General features: G+C 38.1%; 1 protein-coding gene across 4 annotated transcripts in view; it reads right to left on the bottom strand.

Annotated features, from left to right (window-relative positions):
- KIF24 (kinesin family member 24) overlaps window positions 1-21,917 on the bottom strand; it is a 60,952-nt gene extending 39,035 nt beyond the window's left edge. Inside the window, exons 1-3 of one of the 4 annotated variants that reach the window (XM_057547752.1) lie at window positions 21,680-21,917; window positions 1,854-2,501; window positions 138-245 (exon numbers count right to left, since the gene is read on the bottom strand). In XM_057547752.1, the coding sequence (XP_057403735.1) occupies window positions 138-245; window positions 1,854-2,476 (731 nt within the window). In that variant the 5' untranslated portion in view covers window positions 2,477-2,501; window positions 21,680-21,917. The remainder of the gene's footprint in view (window positions 1-137; window positions 246-1,853; window positions 2,502-21,679) is intronic. The other 3 variants (XM_057547753.1, XM_057547754.1, XM_057547755.1) reach the window with 3 other exon arrangements.
- Between the last annotated feature and the right edge of the window lie 11 nt (window positions 21,918-21,928).

Below are 21,928 nucleotides of genomic sequence, written 5' to 3'. Positions count from 1 at the left end.
ATATCTGTCTGACATGCAGAGTTAATACATCTAGAGTTAGGTCTGTTCAAGATCTTAAATAAGTCAGGGCAGCCAGTTATCTAAACGCCTTAGACTTTTATTAAAGTTCTGAGTCCAGTAATTTATTTTGAACTTACCTGATTTGAGGTATCCAAAGAGAATGCTCTTTGGACACAGATGACTCACTAATAGGAAGCCTTAAGTTGGTGAGGGAGTTTCTCAGGGTTCTGAAACTCTGGCTCCTACTTAGGGTTTGGGTGAGAAGACAATATTGAGAATTATTGGGGAAAATGTACTTTCTTACCTCCATTTCTCTAATATAATAAGGAATGGGCAGAGTATGATAATAATGATATAAAGTGAGAAAGCTCAATTGAATAGCTTTCGTTCTGGGTTTGCCACGTACAAACCTCTGTGAGAGCGCTTATCTCACTATATGGTTGCCTGTCTTCCCACTTACCCTGCCGCCTAAGAGTCTGAGAGTCTCCAGATATCCTAATCATCTTTATATCTAGGATCAGGGCAAGCAGAGGTGGTACTTTATATTTGCCAAATAAATAAAACAGCGATATTTAAACTAAAATATCCATTCTATCTAAATAAATAATGCAAAGTCACATCTTTATTCTATTTATAAATAATTCCAATTTAGATTTTTATGTGTTGTTCAATGAAAGACTAACATTCAAGAAACTATTTGTTCTTTCACCACTGAGCTAACCAATAGGACAGCAACAATCCTGGCATTGATGATCATAGAACAATCTAGTCCTTTCACAACTGAAAGAAGAAAACAGTACTATATGCTCTGTGCTTTGCTAAACCAAACCAAAAAAAAAAAAATTTTTTTTTCTTCCACAAACACTATAGAATTCACTTATGTATTTCAAATTACTAAAGGCATTTTTATCTTTAAAATTGGGTCTTCTATTTTTTTAGAATAAAAGAACTAGTTGGTTATGAAATCCTCTGAAACCTTAGCCAATGTAAGACCAGATGTAAATACTTTGTTTTAAGGTATGAATAATAGCCTTTATTTTTTTTAAAAAAAGTGGCTTAAGAATGTATTTTATTTCTCCACAACTCACCATCTATAACTTTTAAAATAACAAAACAAACAATACACATTATTTTTAAAAGAATGTATTTTCTATCATATACCAAGGTTGTTATTAGGGATTACTTGATATTTCACCTCTTAGGGACCTTATTTCAAATTCTAACTCGAAGCACTGTCACTCTGACAACCAAACTCTAAACTCCATCAAAAGTGTCTTACTCTTTGAAATGACCAAAATCATCTGTCCTTCCAGGGCTGGACTTGTAGAAAGCCCTCAAAATCAGGACCATATTTCAATATGTGCAGGTAAATCAATTGCTCCAAAGACCTATTTAATTCAACTAGTCGAATTAAACAGCTGTTTTTAACTAAGCTTCATGCCTCCTGGCTGAAGTGAATTTGATAGCCTTAAAAAAAAATCCTGTGGATTGTGTAATTTTTTTTTTTCACTACAGAGACTAGTTAACTATTGATATTTTACCTTCATGGATGCATTAGATGTATCATGTTACACTATAATAATAAAAATATGTCTGCTATAGGAATAATAGCAGACCCTGGTAAGTAGCAGCTGCTTGATGCACGTGAACAATATTATCTTTCTCCCAGCTGAAAAGTCCAAATTCTTCATTAATTTCCCCCTATCAAGGTACTTCCATTATCACCGCAGAAGCTGTTCACTATCATTTTCTGTAAATATGGAATAGTTGGTCTCCTCTGGTCATGGAGAAGCCTGCCCTTGCCTAAGGCTACCCTCCCTCCAAAATTAAAAAAGAAAAAAATAAGTTATTACCTGATGTAGGAATGAGGGATTCCATAGTTATACCCTGAAACATGAGAGACTCTTTGCATAATGGGACTATCACAATCTCCCTGTATTGGAGAAAAGTGATTTGATGAAAAGAGTGAAGTGTTAGTTTCTTCTTGTAGGTAGGAATCAGCAGCTGTGGCATTCAGAATTCTTGTTTTTGTACAGTACTGGGAATCATCTGGTAGCAAATGCTCTAGTACTTTTACGTAACTAGACTTCTGTTCACTTGCAGATAAATGTGATAAATCGCACAGTTCAAACTGATTGTGGCTGGTAGTTCTGTCTTTGTTGTCAGCAGGAGAATCAAAATGCAGTTGCCTTCGAGGGCCAGATCTAGATTTCTGAGGCTTGATGCACAGACTGCTTGTCTGTAGAGGATACTCTGGGCTACTGACTGCTTTATCTTCTTCCTGCATAATCTTAATGATTTTGATAAGTTGGAAGAGACGTTTGCGGTCATTCATGTCATGGACTCCCAATTTGGAGTAGTCCTTCATTGTAACATTGGCTAATTCATCTATTTTCTGAAGGCCAAGGGCAGTAAAATGAGGATAATACTGTGCTAGTTCAGCTTCACAAAGACATTCATATAACCAGGATGTCATTTTTGTGAATGGGTTTCTATAAACTCTGAAGAGAAAAAAAAAAATTCATTCACTTGAAATATAGTATATGTAATACAATTATTCCTTTAAAAAATGAAAACCACAAAAGAAACATGCAGAAAAATCCATTCTAGCGTACCAGGTTTTCAATAAATATATTTTTCTTCTAAAATGATTAAACAGCATAGTGCATAAAGATGCTTATAATGCATTTGTAGTAAGAGATGTAATTTGTCCATCTGTTTAATAAAAAGAGACTTTCAATTGTGTATACACACAGGTACATGCACACACACATAACACAAGTCACTTACTTATTTCTAGGGAGTTCCTTCCAACCTTGCAATGTCTACTTAACATATACCACAAACTACTAAAACCTTGTTCCCAACTGCTGATTGTTACAGGACTAATTTTAGATGTTCAAGTTAATGTCAAGGCATGTTGCACAACTGTTTCCCATGATTAATGAACAAAGGTTAAGAGCTCTTTCAGAATGGAAAGCAGAATTAAATAGTGGACCACAGAGGATCATAAATGAATATAACTCAGAGGAAATCACATTTGTGTTTGCTGAGTATTGGCAGACGTTAGTTGAATAAAGAGGTAAAAACATCATTAATTTAGAACCTACTAATTCAGGATTTCAGATTATTCTAAAAGGTAGCTGGTTGTAGATGTCTACCTATACAGAACATAAATAAAAGAATTCACCTAGGGGGACTTCCCTGGTGGCACAGTGGTTAAGACTGTGCTCCCAATGCAGGGGACCTGGGTTTGACCCCTGGTCAGGGAACTAGATCCCACAGGCATGCCGCAACTAAAAGTTTCGCATGCCACAACTAAGGAGCTCACCTGTCACAACCAAGACCCAGTGCAACCAAATTAATTAATTAATTAATTAATTTTAAAAAAAGAATTTACCTAGGAAATTAATACTATGGTCAAGATTTTAAATGGTTATACACTAAAATGCTTAAAAAAATTTAACACCAAGCTATTTAATTAAATACTAACAAATGATGTGGTAATAACACATAATCCTGGTCTATTATTAAAATCCTGGAGAGGGCTTCCCTGGTGGCGCAGTGGTTGAGAATCCGCCTGCCAATGCAGGGGACACGGGTTCGAGCCCTGGTCTGGGAGGATCCCACATGCCACGGAGCAAATAGGCCCGTGAGCCACAATTACTGAGCCTGCGCATCTGGAGCCTGTGCTCCGCAACAAGAGAGGCCACGATAGTGAGAGGCCCGCGCACCGCGATGAAGAGTGGCCCCCGCTTGCCACAACTAGAGAAAGCCCTCGCACAGAAACGAAGACCCAACACAGCCATAAATAAATAAATAAATAAATAAATAAATATTAAAAAAAAAAAAATCCTGGAGAACTCCCTGAGGAGTTAATCACTGTTAATCACTGTTAACAAACAGTTAATCACTGTTAATCAAGTTCAAGAGAATATTCAAAAGTAAGTAAACTACATTTTCTCTTCAAAATTTTTAAAAAATAATTCAGAGTTTTGGGGAGCTTCCCTGGTGGCGCAGTGGTTGAGAATCTGCCTGCCAATGCAGGGGAAACGGGTTTGAGCCCTGGTCCGGGAAGATCTCACATGCCGCAGAGCAACTAAGCCCATGTGCCACAACTACTGAGCCTGTGCTCTAGAGCCCGCCAGCCACAACTACAGCAGCCTGCGCGCCTAGAGCCTGTGCTCTGCAACAAGAGAAGCCACCGCACCACAACGAAGAGTAGCCTCTGCTAGCCGCAACTAAAGAAAGCCCGCACGCAGCAATGAAGACCCAATGCAGTCAAAATTAAATAAAAAAAAAAAATTTATTTTAAAAAAATAATAATAATTCAGAGTTTTCAAAATTCTATTAGTTAGTTCTTGGTAAAGCTTTTTTGTTTTTCATTTTAATTTATATTTTATCTTCACTCTAGGAGAAACAGAGAAAGAGGTCAGGGCCAGGTAAAAGTGATGATTAAAGGACCTTGTGTTGGGACTTCCCTGGTGGCACAGTGGGTAAGACTCCGCACTCCCACTGCAGTGGGCCCGGGTTCGATCCCTGGTCAAGGAACTAGATCCCACATGCCTGCCGCAACAAAGAGTTCGCATGCCACAACTAAGGAGTCCATGTGCTGCAACTAAGGAGCCCGCCTGCCACAACTAAGACCCCACGCAACCAAATAAATAAATAACTTTTTATTTTTTTTTAAAAAAGGACCCTGTGTAATAAACGTTGGAGGAAATGTTACTTAGGCTAAAGAAAAGGCCAAAGGGGCTAATAAGTAACACATTCTAAACTCATCCTGCCCTTTTCCATTTGTGGTAGATTAAAAAAAAAAAAAAAGTCACAAATTCTTTGCAGGTCCTTCCATCAAGAGATGGAATTTATTTCTCCTGTTGCATCTAGGCTGGCTTTGTGACATGTTTTGGCCAACAGAATGTGGTGGAAATGACACTATGTGACTTCCATGCCTAGTCCTCAAGAGCCCTTGCAGCTTCTACTGTTCTCTAGGGACTCTTCTGCGGTCATGTGAAGAAACCCAGCCAACAGCCATATTCAAAGCCAGACACATCAGAGAAGCCATCTGAGACTATTTAGCCCCAGTGGCACCACCAGATGACTACAGCCATATGACGGTCCCAGGTGAGACCAGAACTGTGAGCAAATAAAACAGTAATTGTTTCAAGCCACTAAGTTTTGGGGTAGTTTACTACACAGCAGTAGGTAACTGCAACACTGACAGCTTCTATGCCTTTTTAAATGCTGTATCTTTGCCTGAAATGTTCCCAACTCCCTCTGCCTACTAAAATGAGCCATGTCCATTCTTTCAAGAGGGCTCAATAGCTTCCCTTCACCCCCATGAAGCCTTCTTTCTTATCTCAGCCTCTTCTACCATTTTACCACCAAGTACCCTACGCAGTAGTTAAACCAGGCCACCAATCAATCCCTTTACTACAGTGTCTTCTACCGGGAATACCTCTCTTTCCTTGGAAAAACCCTATTTACATTTTTCTTCTGTGAGGCATGCCCTAGCAAGGGATAACTGGTATTTACTCTGTGTTTCAGTAATAACAATAATAGCAGCTGGTATGTACTGAGCATTTATTATGTACCAAGCACTGTTCTAAGCACTTTGTTAACCTCTAAACAATCCTATAAAATAGATACATGTGTGACCTTCAGCAAGTTACTTATTTAACATCTCTGAAACTCATTTTTCTCAACTGTAAAATGGAAATACAATAGTCCCCACAGTTTCTAGGGTTAGGATTCAATGAGAAAATACTTGTAATAATGCAAGTATTAATCAGCAATAATACCCAGTATGTACGTAGTACCCAATAAGTGTTGGTAGCTATCACTACTGAGATTGTTATTTCTATATTACTATTACTGTATTACTACTACTCACCCAGAACCTAGAAAAGAATAAGCCTTCAATGTTTTGGTGTGTTTTAAGTTATTTTTAAAAAGTTATATTCCCTACTTGGCTCCGCCTAACCCAGGGGAAGAGGTTAAGTGCTATGCAGACTTCTCAATTTCCACAGGCTGTACAAGATCCTGTATTTCACATACTTATTCCCTCAGCGACATACCCAACATTTCCCAATCCAACTCTGATAATCATGGGTTCTATTGCATCCCTTAATCAGTACCTTTAAGACCAACATATTTATATTGTGATGCTTGGATATCCCATAATATCATGGGAGGGGAAGATACCGGAGTTAGCAGTAATCTGGACATGTTGATTAAAGCAGCCAACAGCATGCTTCTACATAAACTGGCAGCATAGAACCTTTCTGAGCCCTATAGTTAGCCTATGTTCTTTTGTTTTAAAGTTGGATATGCTTCCTATATATAAAATAGATAACTAATAAGGACCTACTGTATAGCACAGGGAACTCTACTCAATACTCTGTAATGACCTATATGGGAAAAGAATCTAAAAAAGAGTGATATATGTGTATGTATAACTGATTCACTTTGCTGCACAGTAGAAACTAACACAACATTGTAAATCAACTATACTCCAATAAAAATTTTTTTTTAATTAGATATGCTTCTTTGTACCACATTTCATTTCACAAAGGTCCAGCCCCTCTCTTCTTCTGGGATAATCATCAGAATCACTACAGGAACTTTAAAAAATATAGATACCTGAGCCCATCCCAGATCCACAAGAAAACAAAACAAAAAAACCCTCCCAGATCTTGAGGGGGAGCAGACATAAGAACACTGAAAAGGTTTCCCCAGGTGATTATGATTATACTGCATTGATATATCTATCAAAATTACAAATGCAAATACACTGACCCAGCAATTCCACTTCTAGGAACATATAGATATTACGTACAAGTACAAAATGACATAGGTACAAAATTATTCATTGCTGCACTTTATATAATAGCAAAGAAATGGAATAGAGACTGGTTAAATAAATTATGGTACTCCATTAAATGTAATACTATGTAGCAACTACAAAGAATAAACTCTCAAAATATTACTGAAGAAAAAGAAAGCTCTACAATATATTAAGCGACTAAAACAAGGTACAGAACAGTTTGTATAGTAAAGCTATCATTTGTCAAAGAGAAAGAGATAATTGATCTATAACAGATCTATATATTTGCTTATCAGGCATAAAATATCTTCGACAGGATGTACAAGAAGGTAATAATACTGGTGTGGGGGGACTAGTTGGTGGAGGGTAAGCATGGGAAGGAGACTACTGTATGCCAATAAATGTGGTAGTTATTATTACCTTTCCTACTGTTATTTCTATTTCACTGCTGTCTCCATCACCCAGAGCAGGACCTAGAAGAGCTGTTTTGTAAATTGTGAAACTATGTAACTATATTACTGATTTTTAAAAATATAGTTTTAATTTTATCTACTTCCCTTCTTCCCAATCTCCCCAAATTGATCTGATACAACTACTTGTTACTATTTTGGTGATTTTCCCTCTAGCCTTTTTTAAAAATATATGGTTGATGTACAATATTATATTAGTTTCAAGTGTATGACATAATGATTTGACATTTGCATAAGTTATGAAATGATTACCATGATAAGTCCAGTAACCATCTATCCCCAAAGTTATTACAATATTATTGACCATATTCCTTACGCTGTATACTATATCCCCATGACTACTTTATTATATAACCAGAGGTCTGTATCTCTCAGTACCTTTCACCTATTTCGTCCACCTTCCCCCCCACCTCCCAGCCTTTTTTTTAAGTGCACTTTTTTTACATTGTATTTAACACTGTACTCATAACTATACTGAAATCTACTTTTTTAATTTAAGCATTTTCATACCTGTTTGTTATAGCCATTAAAAACAATCCACACTATTATAATGTTTGCTGAATAGATGAATTACCCCAGGGAGATGTGATTTCTCTCTTCCAACTATAGTGTTTTAATTGTAAAACTTACAGGGTATTTATTACAGACTCATATTTTTTATTTTTTAATTTACTGCCAGCCTTGTTCCAGAGATGATAAGGTGGCTCTGCCTTATACTATAGTAAGAATTCTTAAAGAGAAAAGGAACACAATCCCACCCAGCCTAGCACTGTGCTAGCGACAAATATTTGTCAAATGAACAGAATCTGCTTAGATAGGACACATCACAAAAGCTTCTACCATTTCTACTTTTTACCTAAGGCAACTAAATGATTAAAAGACTCCATTAAGGGACTTCCGTGGCGGTCCAGTGGTTAAGACTTCACCTTCCAATGCAAGGGGTGCGGGTTCGATCCCTGCTCGGGGAGCTAAGATCCCACATGCCTCATGGCCAAAAAACCAAAACATAAAACAGAAGCAATACTGTAACAAATTCAATAAAGACTTTAAAAATGGTCCACATCAAAAAAAGAAGACTCCATTAAGCCTGCTTATGTGGCTATGGAGCCATTTTTTCTGTTTCCTAACTCTCTACAAGACCCATCACCCAAGGTAATGGACACAATCTCAGGGTCCTTACAACCAAGAAGAGCCTAATATATACAATGTCTTTACCAATATCACCCTGAATACTTCATATAGGTCAAAGAAACATTTTATATAGGGATTTCCCTTGTGGTGCAGTAGTTAAGAATCAGCCTGCCAATGCAGGGGACATGGGTTCGATCCCTGGTCCGGGAAGATCCCACATGCTGTGGAGCAACAAAGCCAGTGTGTCCTAGAGCCCGCGTGCCGCAACTACTGAGCCCACATGCTGCAACTACTGAAGCCAGCATGCCTACAGCCCATGCTCCACAACAGGAGAAGCCACCACAACAAGAAGTCCTCACACCACAAGCTCGCCGCAACTAGAGAAAGGCCACACACAGCAACAAAGACCCAACACAGCCAAAAATAAATAAATAAAAATAAATAAATGCCCTGTTAAAAAAAAAAAAGAAACGTTTTATATAACAAGGCTAATCCCATTATTTCAGCTTATGGTCATACTACCTTGATGATCTGATGAAACTAAAATTTACTAAGTTTTATTTTATGCCAAGCACTATGCTTAAGTACTTTACATAAACTATTTTATTTAGTCTGGTTATACCAGAATTCTATTTTAAAAACCCTGTTGGGGCTTCCCTGGTGGCACAGTGGTTAAGTGTCCTGTTTTGTGTTGGCTTAATCTGACAATCCTATATTAGAATCAAGTTCCACATTTGGGGTAAAAATACTTCATAGGTGTTATCATGTGCTTCATAATACATCACATCAGAATACATACAAATGTCTGCAAATTGCAGACTGATTTCCTTCATTGTAAAGTTCTCTCATCAACCAATCAATCCAATGGTTTCATCCTCTGTTGATCGCTACCTGCCTCAATCGCTACCTGGGGTTGCAAAATGGTGATTTTCTGAATCTATCATTCTCTGTGGAATTTTCCTATAAAGAAAAACTTTCTGTCAACAACTAGGGCTATTTGATTATCCAAAGTAGAGTTTGCACATGAAGGCGGGCATAAAAGTATTCTTTCTTTTAATTTCTAATTTTCAGAGTTAAGTAGTAGTAGTGCCCTAGTTATTTTGGATGGTGTCCAATGAGTTCTTTTGGGGTTTTGCTTTTGCTTTTTTTTGAGGGGGCGAGGCAGGTTCAAATTCATTATTAACTCATGGGTTTTATATATTTCATGTGTTTCTATCAATTACCTTAGTCTTTGAGAGCTTCATCTTGTATATTTCCTGGCCAAAACCTAAAATCAGCTTTCTTCCAAGAAACACATATCTCTGTTTTAGAAGTAGCTGCCCTTTGTCCCACATCCAGCTAAAGGTTACGTATTCCTGGCAATTCTTAAGCAGAGAGGGCCTGGGCATTAGGGAAAGAGGGGATAGAATAAGCACAACCACACCAGCCCTTCTCTTCCCTTTGGAGATCAGGAATAACGCTATACAGCCACAAGTAGCTAATCCAGGAAAGTCACTACTCACTTCATATTTGAGTTACTGAATAGTCTTTCTAGATCAAGTTCTGACTTCAGTGTCAACCCCAAACAATTAGTTGTGGCTTCTGGGAGGCCTTATTAAGAAGGACATTGAGGCATTTACAATCATTAATAGAATACAGGATGAGAATTTGGGGGGCTGGGGAGGGCAAGTCATTTCCATTTTATTTCTTGCAGCCCTGCTTACATACTGGAGTTAAGAATTTACCATTGACATCTTTGTCGCACTGTGACTATGAGGATGTCAATAGAGTTCCTCAACATAAAGGTGATAGGATATAATAACCACTAAGAAGTGGAATGACCGGACAATGGAATATAGATAAAATTTTTTAGTAAATTAAGTATTTCAAATATTTTAAGAAATCTGTCTGATTTCAAATGTCCCCTACTATTACTAGTTCATAAAAATTCAGATAAAAATGACAAAGGGGTAAAGGAAGAGTTAGAGGTCAAGATGGATGATTGTTGATTTTGTTTAGTGTTGGAGAATTCCTATTACATTAGGTATAACTTTACTGGGTAACCTAGAGCAGAAAGGGTAAATACACAGACTACAAATACACAACGCAAATACCAATCCGTGCTGCTTCTCTCCCCTCCTGTACAAATGGTAAATAATCCAAATCTATTTCAATTTTTTCTTTCTTTCTTTCTTTTTGGCCACGCCACATAGCATGCGGGATCTTAGTTCCCTGACCAGGGATGGAACCCATGTCCCCTGCAGTGGAAACGCTAAGTCCTAACCACTGGACCGCCAGGGAATTCCCTCAATTCTTTCTTATTAAGCCCTGAAATAGCTTCAAGATTCCCTTTTGGGGGCTTCCCTGGTGGCGCAGTGGTTGAGAATCTGCCTGCCAATGCAGGGGACACGGGTTCGAGCCCTGGTCTGGGAAGATCCCACATGCCGCGGAGCAACTAAGCCCGTGTGCCACAACTACTGAGCTTGCGCGTCTGGAGCCTGTGCTCCGCAACGAGAGGCTGCGATAGTGAGAGGCCCGCGCACCGCGATGAAGAGTGGCCCCCGCTTGCCGCAACTAGAGAAAGCCCTCGCACAGAAACGAAAAACCCAACACAGCCAGAAAATAAATAAAGTGAAATTCTTAAAAAAAAAAAAAAAAGCAAATAAACACATAACTCTAAAAAAAAAAAAAAAAAAAGATTCCCTTTTGGGTGTGTGTGCACAATAGGGTACAAATCCATGCGTTTTGACAGTTGAATACACCTGTGAAACCACCACCACAATTAAAATACAGAATATTTCCATCATCCTCAAAAGATTCCTCACGCCTCTTTGCATTCCATCCTTCCCTCTGCCCCTGGCCCTAGGCAACCACTGATCTGTATGATGTTTCTGCCATTATATATAAGTTTGCTTTTCTAAAAGTTTATATAAATGGAATTATACAATATATTCTTTTTTGTATCTGGGTTCTTTTACTTAGCATAATGATTATGAGATTCATCCATAATGCACATATCACGCCCTCATTTTACTTAGGAGGAGAAAGACTGGAATGAATCAGTGAGTTGCCTGCCCAAGGTAACACAGCTCTCAAGTGACAGTTCTAAGATTCAAACTTAGGTCTTCTCATGGCTAGTCCCATGTTCTTTGCACTATTCCATGCTGCTTCCTTCAAAAGTAGCTGCAAAGACAGCTCCTTGCCAGCCCCCCTAACAGGCCCTCTATCTACCCTGCTCAACAGAGTGGCTGTCTCCTGCAGATCTGTGCTGCAGCATGGAATCTTTCACAGCTGCCACCACCTGGAAAATGCCCTGCCAATCAGTAAAATCCAATGGAGGCCAGATGGGCAGGTTTTTACATGTAGGGCCCACTCACGTTCAATGCCACCAGTATGCAGAGTGCTCCTTTGTGACAAACCCAGAGACTGCTAGGTCTCAGCTGTTGGGGTAACAATCAGAAATAGAGTCTTGGAAGAAATCCAGTTGGCAGAAATTCAAACTTTCTTATCCTGGTGGCAGAGAAGATAAACTGGAAGGGGAATACATGCAACTTTATACATAATTAAGGAAGTTTATTCACATTCCAGGATGTGGATAAGATCCAACTATTTAACATGTCCCCTCAAATTTTCCATTCATCTACCTAAACTATGTAACTCTACCCACCTAAACTGCCTGAACCTGAATTTGGAATCAGATAACTCTCAGTTATTTAGCTGTGTAACCTTGGACAAAGTCACTTAGTTTCTCTGAGTTTTATTTCCCTCTCTCAAAGGATGTGATAAAATTATTTATGTAAAACTAATTTGAAAATTGTAAAGTACTCCATAATGGAGCTATGCTCTCTTATTCGGCACTGGATCACTGTGCCTGGCATGTAGGAAGTGTTGACTTATTAGAAACAAATATATAAAACATATTAAAAACTTTTAACACAATTAAAAGATGGTTTCTATTATTCAATTGATGAAAAGCTGAATACATAACAGAATCTAAAGGTAAGAAATTAGACATACTGAAGTAGATGTACTATACTTGCAAAATATACTAATTAATTAATAGTAATGCTATGTGTAGGCTTCTACTAATGTAATACTGTTTCATCAATGACAATTGTACAAATACTTTTCTCTCCTTCATTGCCATAAATAGTTGACATAAGTGCCTGGTTACTATATATAATGTGGAAACATTAGATGATGCTACATATCAAAAGACCAACACCTGATACAAATATAAGTCATGTGTATGTGTGGTCACTTTAATTGATTTTCTTTTAATCAATTTTACTGAGGTATAATTTATGTATAACAAACTAGACCCATTTTAAGTGTACAGTTCCATAAGTTTTGACAAATATATACCCATGTAACCACCACATTAATCAAAATACAATCAAGACAGTCCCATCAGAAAAGTTCCTAAGGCCCCTTGGCAATCAATCCTCTCCTCCACCTTTGGTCCCAGGTAATCTTTGACTTGCTATCTGTCACTATAGATGAGTTGTATTTTCTACAATTTGTTGTAAAATAAAATCATATAGTGTCATTGTTAGTTTAAATCTATTTAACATTTATTGACTGAAAATTTTGTGATTTTCCTTTCTTAGGCCTTTGGAAAAAAGTTAAAATGATCATACTATTTACCATAGCTCTTTTTTCACTGACCTAAATGACATCTGCTAATAAAGGAAAAAAGTTCTTAAATCAGTCTAATTTAACTGAGAAAAACAAGTAGTGAAACAAATTTGAAGAAAATAGCATAATCTACTGTCGCGTATAATTGTCAAGATTATTCAATATCTCTAATAAAGGTTTTTGATCACTATAAAAGTAGAAAACCTAAATCTAAGGTCTATGTATTCCTTGCCAATCAGAAAAACGGGGGAAAATGGCCCAAGTTCTAAGCATCCAAGCTATTTTTAGTTTCTCAAATTTATGTGACATTCCCAAAATTTCAATTATCAAAGATGAAAAGGAAAAAAAGGGTCAATAAATCCCTCAAGGACATCATTAAACTTTAATAACTTTACTGAGATATAATTCACATACCATAAAACTCACCCATTTAAAGTGTACAATTCAATAGTTTTTAGTATATTCACAAGGTTGTGCAACCATCACCACAATCCAATTTTAGAACACTTTTATCACTCCAAAAAGAAACATTGTACCATTAAATTTTAGATGTTACACTAGCACCTAACAGAGAAAAGCGCTTTTCCTAAAACATTCACTTCTATAATTATCAAAAATAAAATTAACCATGGAAGAAACTGAGAAAATGTATTGAAGTTTTCTGGGGAAATTTGAGCTGTGGTCAAGAGCTATTAAGAATGCACAGGCTGAGTTATTTTTTACACTCTTCTAGCACAGAATGAAAATTTCAAGAGCTTCAGTTGAATAAATTAGAAGGGCATACCAAACATGTTCTAGGTGGGTGTGATGGCCATAGTTTTCAAGAAGTAATTCAGTATAAGTCTAATAATGCATAAACCAAAGCCAATCTCATTCTATTAAGAATCTTAGGAACTCTACCCTTATTTTAAAGAAAATAAACCAGCCTGTTTAAAAAAAGAAAAAAAGTCTGACTCGTTTGTACATGGATTTCATAGTATCAAATAATCTTTGTTATTTTTATAATGGTTAATTAAATAATTCCTCTTTAAAGGTGTATTTATTTTTGTTACAAAGAATACAATGAAGAGGAAAGTAAAATGTGGCTTTGGATAACATTTATAGTAGAAAAAAACAAAAGTTGAAAGCATCTGTGTGTCACAGCCTTTTTAAAAGAAAAATATTCAAAGTTAGTTCAGAAATAATTCATGTTCCCAAGTTTAAAAAAATCCTCTCCATTCAACAATAAAATTTCAAATTATTTATGCTGAGCAACCCTGGAAACAACTAGAAGTTCACAAATGCCAGAAATAACCTGATCATTTGTGAGGTAATTAAAGAAAACCACACAGTAAACAGAACTTAAATGTAATTAATCTTAGACCAAACCTGACAAATAAAACTTACAAAGTTCTTTAAATGACCATTAAATTTTAAAATAAATATTTCTGCATGGAAAAGCATTTAAAAGGCACTTTTAACAAGTTATTTATAATGTAGCTGTAAAAGTGTAATATTTATTTCTAAATATGATTCTATTATGTTAGAGGAAAAGTTCTTAATGAAATGGCAGAGAACATATGGTTGTCTAGAAAGAAAATAAGGGGCAGTGAGGCAGGTTATCTTCACTAAGGGGAAAAAGGTGTGGAAGGAGAGAATACAATAAATTAGAGAAGGCAGAGAGTTATGGAGAACTCTCAGAGTGAAGGATCATGGGGCTAAATCAGAAACACTGAAAAACAGTTTGGCATTATCTTACCAAGTTGAGTGTTCATACAGCATACAACCAAGCAACTCAACTCCTAGGTATATACCTCAGAAAAACTTCTGCATGTGTACTTCAGGAGGCACATACAAAAAAGTTCACAGCAGCACTGTTCACAAGAGCCAAAAACAAAATAACCTAATGTCCATTGGCTGAAGAACAGATAAATAAATTTGGGTATATTCATACAATGGAACATTATACAATAGTGATAAAAGGACAAACTACACTAAACAATTTATCAATCTCAGAAACATCATGAGGAAAAAAACAAATCCCAGGAAACTACGTTCCTTTGCATAAGGTTCAAAAGCAAGCAAATCCAGTGTATTATTTAGTAAATACAAAATGAAGGATAATGGTTATCTCTGACGGAAGAGCAAGAAAATGGTGAACAGGAAAAGAATACAGGGATATTATCTGCTAGGTCTTGGGTATTTATTCATTTTGTATTGTGCTTTATAACTTACATATATGTTTCACACATACCCTTTGGAATGTACCACATAATATTTAGGTAACATAAAGGGGAAAAAAAAAAAAGAATCCTACAGCTAGCCAGGTCAATAGAGATTGTCTAGTCTATAGCTGATCTAGTCTATATTAGGCCCATGAAGGATTCCTTCATACCTTGTAGTTTGGCTTGCATACTGTTTAAAATTTTTAAAAATTAGTTGCAATATTTAAAAAGCAGGAACAGTTAAAAGTATCCAGTTTCTGCTTTTCTTGAAAATTAAAGATACAGTTACATTGGGCCTACAATAAGATAAAGCAACAATGGATCACAATTGAGTTATGGCTGCTCTCTTTAGAAGAGCATATACTATCCATACGCCATGGTCCCCTGCTCCCCATTCCCTTATACCCACCAACTTTATTTATTTACTTTAATTGGTTAGCCCTGTGGGCATCAGAGTTTGAGAACTAGCATCTGATCCAACACCTTCATTTTATGTGGTAACTGAGGCTCTGAATGATTAAGTGACTTGCCTAAGGTTACACAGCTTTGATACGCTAAACCTCAGTGGCCTTTTCGAACACCTTACTATTTTCCACTTTCTACTTGCTCAATTATACATGTTTTAAATGAATATACTGTTCCTGAAAGCAAGGGACTACACGGGAAGGTCAGCAGGCATTAGAACATATTATACGCTCTCATTAATACAGAGGTAGTATGAAATACAAGGACCAAAATAGCTTCTGATTGCCAAGAAATATTTCTTCAACTGAGTTCCCCTAAACTGTGACAATGACCACTTAAAAAAATAGGGCTGCCCTGGTGGCGCAGTGGTTGAGAATCTGCCTGCCAATGCAGGGGACACGGGTTCGAGCCCTGGTCTGGGAAGATCCCACATGCCGCGGAGCAACTAGGCCCGTGAGCCACAACTACTGAGCCTGTGCGTCTGGAGCCTGTGCTCCGCAAAAAGAGAGGCCGCGATAGTGAGAGGCCCGCGCACCGCGATGAAGAGTGGGCCCCGCTCGCCGCAACTAGAGAAAGCCCTCGCACAGAAATGAAGACCCAACACAGCCAAAAATAAATTAATTAATTAATTTAAAAATATATATATAACAACTTTATTGAGATATAGTTCACATACCATAGAATTCACCCATTTAAAGTGAATTCAATGGCTTTTAATACATTTACATACTAAACCCCCAACCCATCCAGCCCTAGGCAACCACTAATAATGATCACTTTTTTTTTTTTTAATAAATTTATTTATTTGTTTATTTTTATTTTTGGCTGTGTTGGGTCTTCGTTTCTGTGCGAGGGCTTTCTCTAGTTGCGGCGAGCGGGGGCCACTCTTCATTGCGGTGCGCGGGCCTCTCACTATCGCGGCCTCTCTTGTTGCGGAGCACAGGCTCCAGACGCGCAGGCTCAGTAGTTGTGGCTCACGGGCCCAGTCGCTCCGCGGCATGTGGGATCCTCCCAGACCAGGGCTCGAACCCGCGTCCCCTGCACTGGCAGGCGGACCCCCAACCACTGCACCACCAGGGAAGCCCTAATGATCACTTTTTTTAAAAGTCACCGAACCCACTGCATTAGTAACAGACACAATACAAACCCAACATTCTCAATGAATTTGCATTAAGATGTTCGTGTACCCCACATTAGGCATAAGATCCCTAATTAAGAACACAAGAAATGCAATATTATCAGTGGGAGATTAAAATGTGGATAATACAGTATACACTTTTCCTCCAACAAGGGAATTAAGTTATTTCAAACTCTAGGGATTATTCTATCTATAGACCGCTGGTCTTAAAAGAAGACAAGGGATACTAGACAGCTGCTTAAAACAACAGCTGCAAAGAATGAGAATATATGATACCTAAATGTAATTCTTAAGGCTGGATGTGAATTTGGGGATACAAATCATGTGAGTTATACCCAAAAGTACTTTTTGAAAGATTGTTTCTTTTTGTAATTGAAAAACAAGCTTCAACTTTGTTTATGGTTAAGTAGCTAATGCTTTGCAATTACTGCAATTCCTTTCAAGAGCCCCACTATGACATTTAAAAATTTCTAAGTCTGGTGCAAAACATGGGAGCAATCACCTAAAAATAAGCATAACAAAATTGCTGAACCCAGTTATCTTAAAACAGTTCAAATATTACCTCTCTAAATATAGAGGTTTAATTTTGAAAGAATTCCCAGGAACAGGTGGTAACCAATATTGGGTTTAAACTCAGTGTTTTATTTTTTAAATCTTGATCTAATCCAATTGCAGAAGTTGTCATTTTCAGATTTTTTGCCATTTTGCAGTTATAAAATACTTTCAACAAAATATATCTCACATGTTTAATTGGAAAAATAACGATTACAATCAGTTTTTATAAATTACTAAGATGACAGAGATGCTTTTACTTAGGGTTACATCCTCTTGGGAACCGTTGCCACAATGGCACCAGAAATTACTTCTAAAGGAGTGATGCTGAGAAAGCAAAGAACGATTAAAACAACAATTCCATTCACTGGGATCTAAATTATTAATGCATAATTAATTATGCTACCTGATTAATCTTCCAAGACTTTTTGTGAGAGATGGACATTGTCATCACCTCACTTTATACAAATGAAGAAACAAAGGCATAGATAATTTATTAAAAACAACTATATGAATTTGTTTTTGAAAGTGATTAGATATCTATTTGTTGGCTACAAAATTCTATACCACTAGTTTTAACCAATCAAATCTCAGCATAAGCAGGTAATTTAAAAGACTATAATAGACACAGTACTGCTCCTCATTGCTTGTGAAATCTCAGCTAGTCTTTTTGGCCTGGATATTGTGCAATGTTATTAACTGAGTACTTTCAGAATTCCAGTGTAACTTTAGTTCACCTCACAATAAAACTAACAATCTTACAGATGTCTTGCAGCAAAAACATGCAGGTATCACTATCAAAATGTCCCCACGATTGAGCATCTGAACTACTTGTCAATAACCAAACTCATTAACTCCCCACAAAATCTGTTCCTCCATCTCTTTGTTCCTTGGGGAAGTGAGGGTTGGGGTAGGGTAAGTGACAAAATACCATCTATCCAGTCACTCAGAGCTAAACTGGGAAGCATCCTTAGACTCCTCCTTCTCCTTTAATCCCAAATCTGATCAACAGGTCCAGTCAATTTAATCTCCTAAATATCTGTCAGATTTCCCCTTTGCTATCCTCATTCCTACTACCACAGCCCTGGTGGTTCAGCCTCAGATGGTGGTTCACCTAGATCATTACATGTCTCTTAACCGCTCTCCCTGCCTCCAGTTTTGCCCCCTCCAAACCATCCTCTACACTACAGAACCAGATCATTGTTCTGAAAGCACAGTTATGACCATGCTGCTCCCTTATTTAAAAACTTTCAGTGGCATCCTGTCACCTATCTAAAGGACAAAGTCCAAGCTCCTTAGCATGTCCTGCAAAGCCTTCTACAGTCTAGCCCATTCCTCTCTCTCCCACCTACTCTTCAGTTTAGTCAGCTTCTTAGACTGTTATCTCTGTGCATTTATTCACATTGTGCTCTTAAATGGTCTTCTCCAACTCTCATCAAACCTCACTTTACCTGTCTACCTCTTACCCATTGATTAAAACACAAATGAGTTCTTTCCTGGTCTCCCCAGATGTGGTTGGATTTCCCTTCTATGTTCATATCATACCTTTTGCATATCTCTATCATTGCAGTTACATTCTGTAATAATTATCTATGAGTATGTCTATTTCCTCCACTAGAATATGATCTTGTGGTCAAGGAATGTGTCTTATTGATCTTTTTATCCCTGGAATCTAAAACAATGTCTGGGAATAATAAACATTCAATAATTATTTAACGAATAAATATCCCTACACTATTTTTAGAACTATACAAAAGCATTTGATACCATTTGCAGTCATAGGTGATAGAAACTTTTGTATCAGGGTAGTTTGATTACTCAAGAAAACTAAAGCAGAGCTGGTGGTGCCCTGACTCACTGCCCCTGAGCAAGAAAATGAAAGAAGTTTCTTTCACTCAAACGAATTGCTATGGACACAGCTATGGTCACAGTTACAACAAAAAGCTTTCATCCAGTCATTCAAGAAATAGCTTGAGGGACTTTTATGAGCTGGGCCCTTTCTAGACATTGAGGAACAAAACAGATAAGGTCACTGCCCTCAAGGTGCTATTATTCTAATGGAAGGAGATAATCAATAATCAAATAAGCAAGATAACTTCTGATGGTGATAAATGTGTTTCTGTGAGTTCTGGGAGCTGCTGTAGCAAATTAATCAAACCTGAGGAGGGGGACGTGGGAACCTCTAATTTGTAGCCAAATGTGAGAGAAGTTGTGGGTATCTGCGGACCTACTACTTGTGATTGGCATCTGAAGTGGTATGGGAGCAGTCCTGAGGGACTAAGCCCTTAACCTCTGGGATCTGACACTATCTCCAGGTAAAATGTTAGACTGAGTTAAACGGTAGGACACCCAACTGCTGTCACAGAGAATTGTGGGGACCCCACATATTTGGTTTTTCCCTACACACGAAAAAGACATACTTGTGGAAAACTGAATTTTTCCAGTACGAATGGTACCTATTAGTTTATGCCTGTGGAAAAGTCTTCTTGTTTAATAGGATATGAACATCAAAATCCTTGAGACAATATCTTGGAAAGTATAATGACCACAACACTCAAAGTACAAGAAGTAGAACTCTATTACTCATTTAACAAAATTTGCTGAGGACCTACTCTGAACAAATTATGAATAGGTTTGCTGAGCCAGCACAGGAAACTGGATTAATTCATCAATTAAACTGAAGGGATCTGAGAAGAGTGGTTCAATCAACCCCTCACTTTACTAACAAAACTGCAGCCCAGAGAAAAAAACTGCTGTTCCTGCTAAACTGGAAGATGAGAGAATCATGCCCTAGTTTGCCCCAAGGACATACTATGAATAGCTAAAGATTTTCATTAACAACATAAACCAACAGTTTTTAATGAAATGTTATGTGGGCAGTAGATTAATGTACTATGCTAAGAAAAATTTAATATTTATGTAAAGCCCTTGATATGATATAGTGCTTTGCACAGGGTAGATGCTCAATAATGGTAGCTATTACTTTCCAGCTATATGGTCTTTGGAAGGCTGAGTGCATGATGTCTACCTGGCATCAACGGCTTGACTAAATTGATAGTAGAGCCACATGACTTCTAATCTAATTCAAACATTTGATTTTCCACATGGAAAAAGTGAAATCTAAAAGGGATAAATGACCTGCAAAGCCAGCCACAGTGAAAAAGACAGAGCCAAGACCAAACCCTGAATCCCCAGTTCGGGTTCCATTACATGCCACAGGTCTACAGTTTAGCTATAAGGTTATGTTCAAACTTTTATAAGAAGGTAATAAGAACAGAGCTGCTATACCTGACTTTTTTCAATCCTTTTATTAAAGTCATCATTGAGCTATGATTTTGATATAAGAATCAACAAAGCATATTGGGAATATATAGCCTTAGGAGTTAACAACGAAACAACAGTCTTGGTAATGCAGTTCTATCACGGACACCTGATAAATGGATAGGCTACCGGAGCAGCTGTTATATGTGCTGAAGTAGAGAGACTACAAGCAGAACAGAAATACAAAAGAGAAAACACTTAAAATGTGACAACAGCTGTGGGTCACTAAGACACTGAGATCAAGTCTTTTGGCATACAGCAACAACAGAATGGTTCGTTTTAAGCAAAGACTAACCGGGAGTCTAATAAAAACACTGGGAGACCAAGACTAAAAGGCACAATGCGGGAAGAGTTGTAGTAAGCAATCCAAAAGTTTTCCCTTTCACGAAGAGTGGAAAGCCCAACCGTAAACTTTCAGGTCCTTTTGCATATGAGATCAGGATGCCCTCCCCCTTCCCCCATAAAGATAAAAAATAATCTCTGTATGGGAGGGAAAAAGGGGCAGGGCATAGAGGGGAATCCAATTTATTTGTGGTGAATTAAATTCAACTCAACAAATATTTCCTGAAAAATCTACTATGTGTAAAACATTGTGAAAGATGCTTGCCTTGCCTCAAAGACCTCAGAATTATATGGGAGAAGGGAAGAGAATGGGGTTCACGGAAGCACCCAAGGAGGAACAGAAGCTTTCTAAGACAGGTTCCAGTCAGGGCTATAGGTTCAAAGGGGTAAAGAGGACTTCGAGACTCAGAAAAGGTTTCACGGGAGAAGTGAGGGAGAGGGTAGGCGAGTGGGTGAACATTCGGACCATCGGGAGAGGTCAACTCCCGGTCGCCTCCCAACTGCCCGCCTCCTCACGCGCTTGGCGGGCGCCCTGCTCACCCTCTCCCGCGGGGCAGGCAGCAAGGCTCCCGAGCAGCCCACCCCGCCCCGGTTCTCCCCCGCCATTTCTCACCTCGGAGGCTTCCAAATTCCTCCTCGATCAACCCTGTCTGAAGACAGGAGAAAACGCTGACAGGAAAGAGCCCCAAGGCGGGCGACCGAGGCGTGCTGTCAGCTCACTAGCTTGAGCCTGCCGCCAGGCCGCATCCCCATGGTAACACCGCCAAGCGCCGGTTCGAACGCCCGCGCCGACGCCCGCGCGCTGGCAGACCAGCACCATTCACCAATGGGCATCCAGGGAACTCGTGGACGTGGGCCGCCT

Source organism: Balaenoptera acutorostrata, chromosome 6 (assembly GCF_949987535.1).
Source record: "Balaenoptera acutorostrata chromosome 6, mBalAcu1.1, whole genome shotgun sequence".
Lineage (NCBI taxonomy): Eukaryota > Metazoa > Chordata > Mammalia > Artiodactyla > Balaenopteridae > Balaenoptera > Balaenoptera acutorostrata.
Note: the sequence above shows the minus strand (reverse complement) of the source record. Positions and strands in the feature narration are given on the sequence as shown.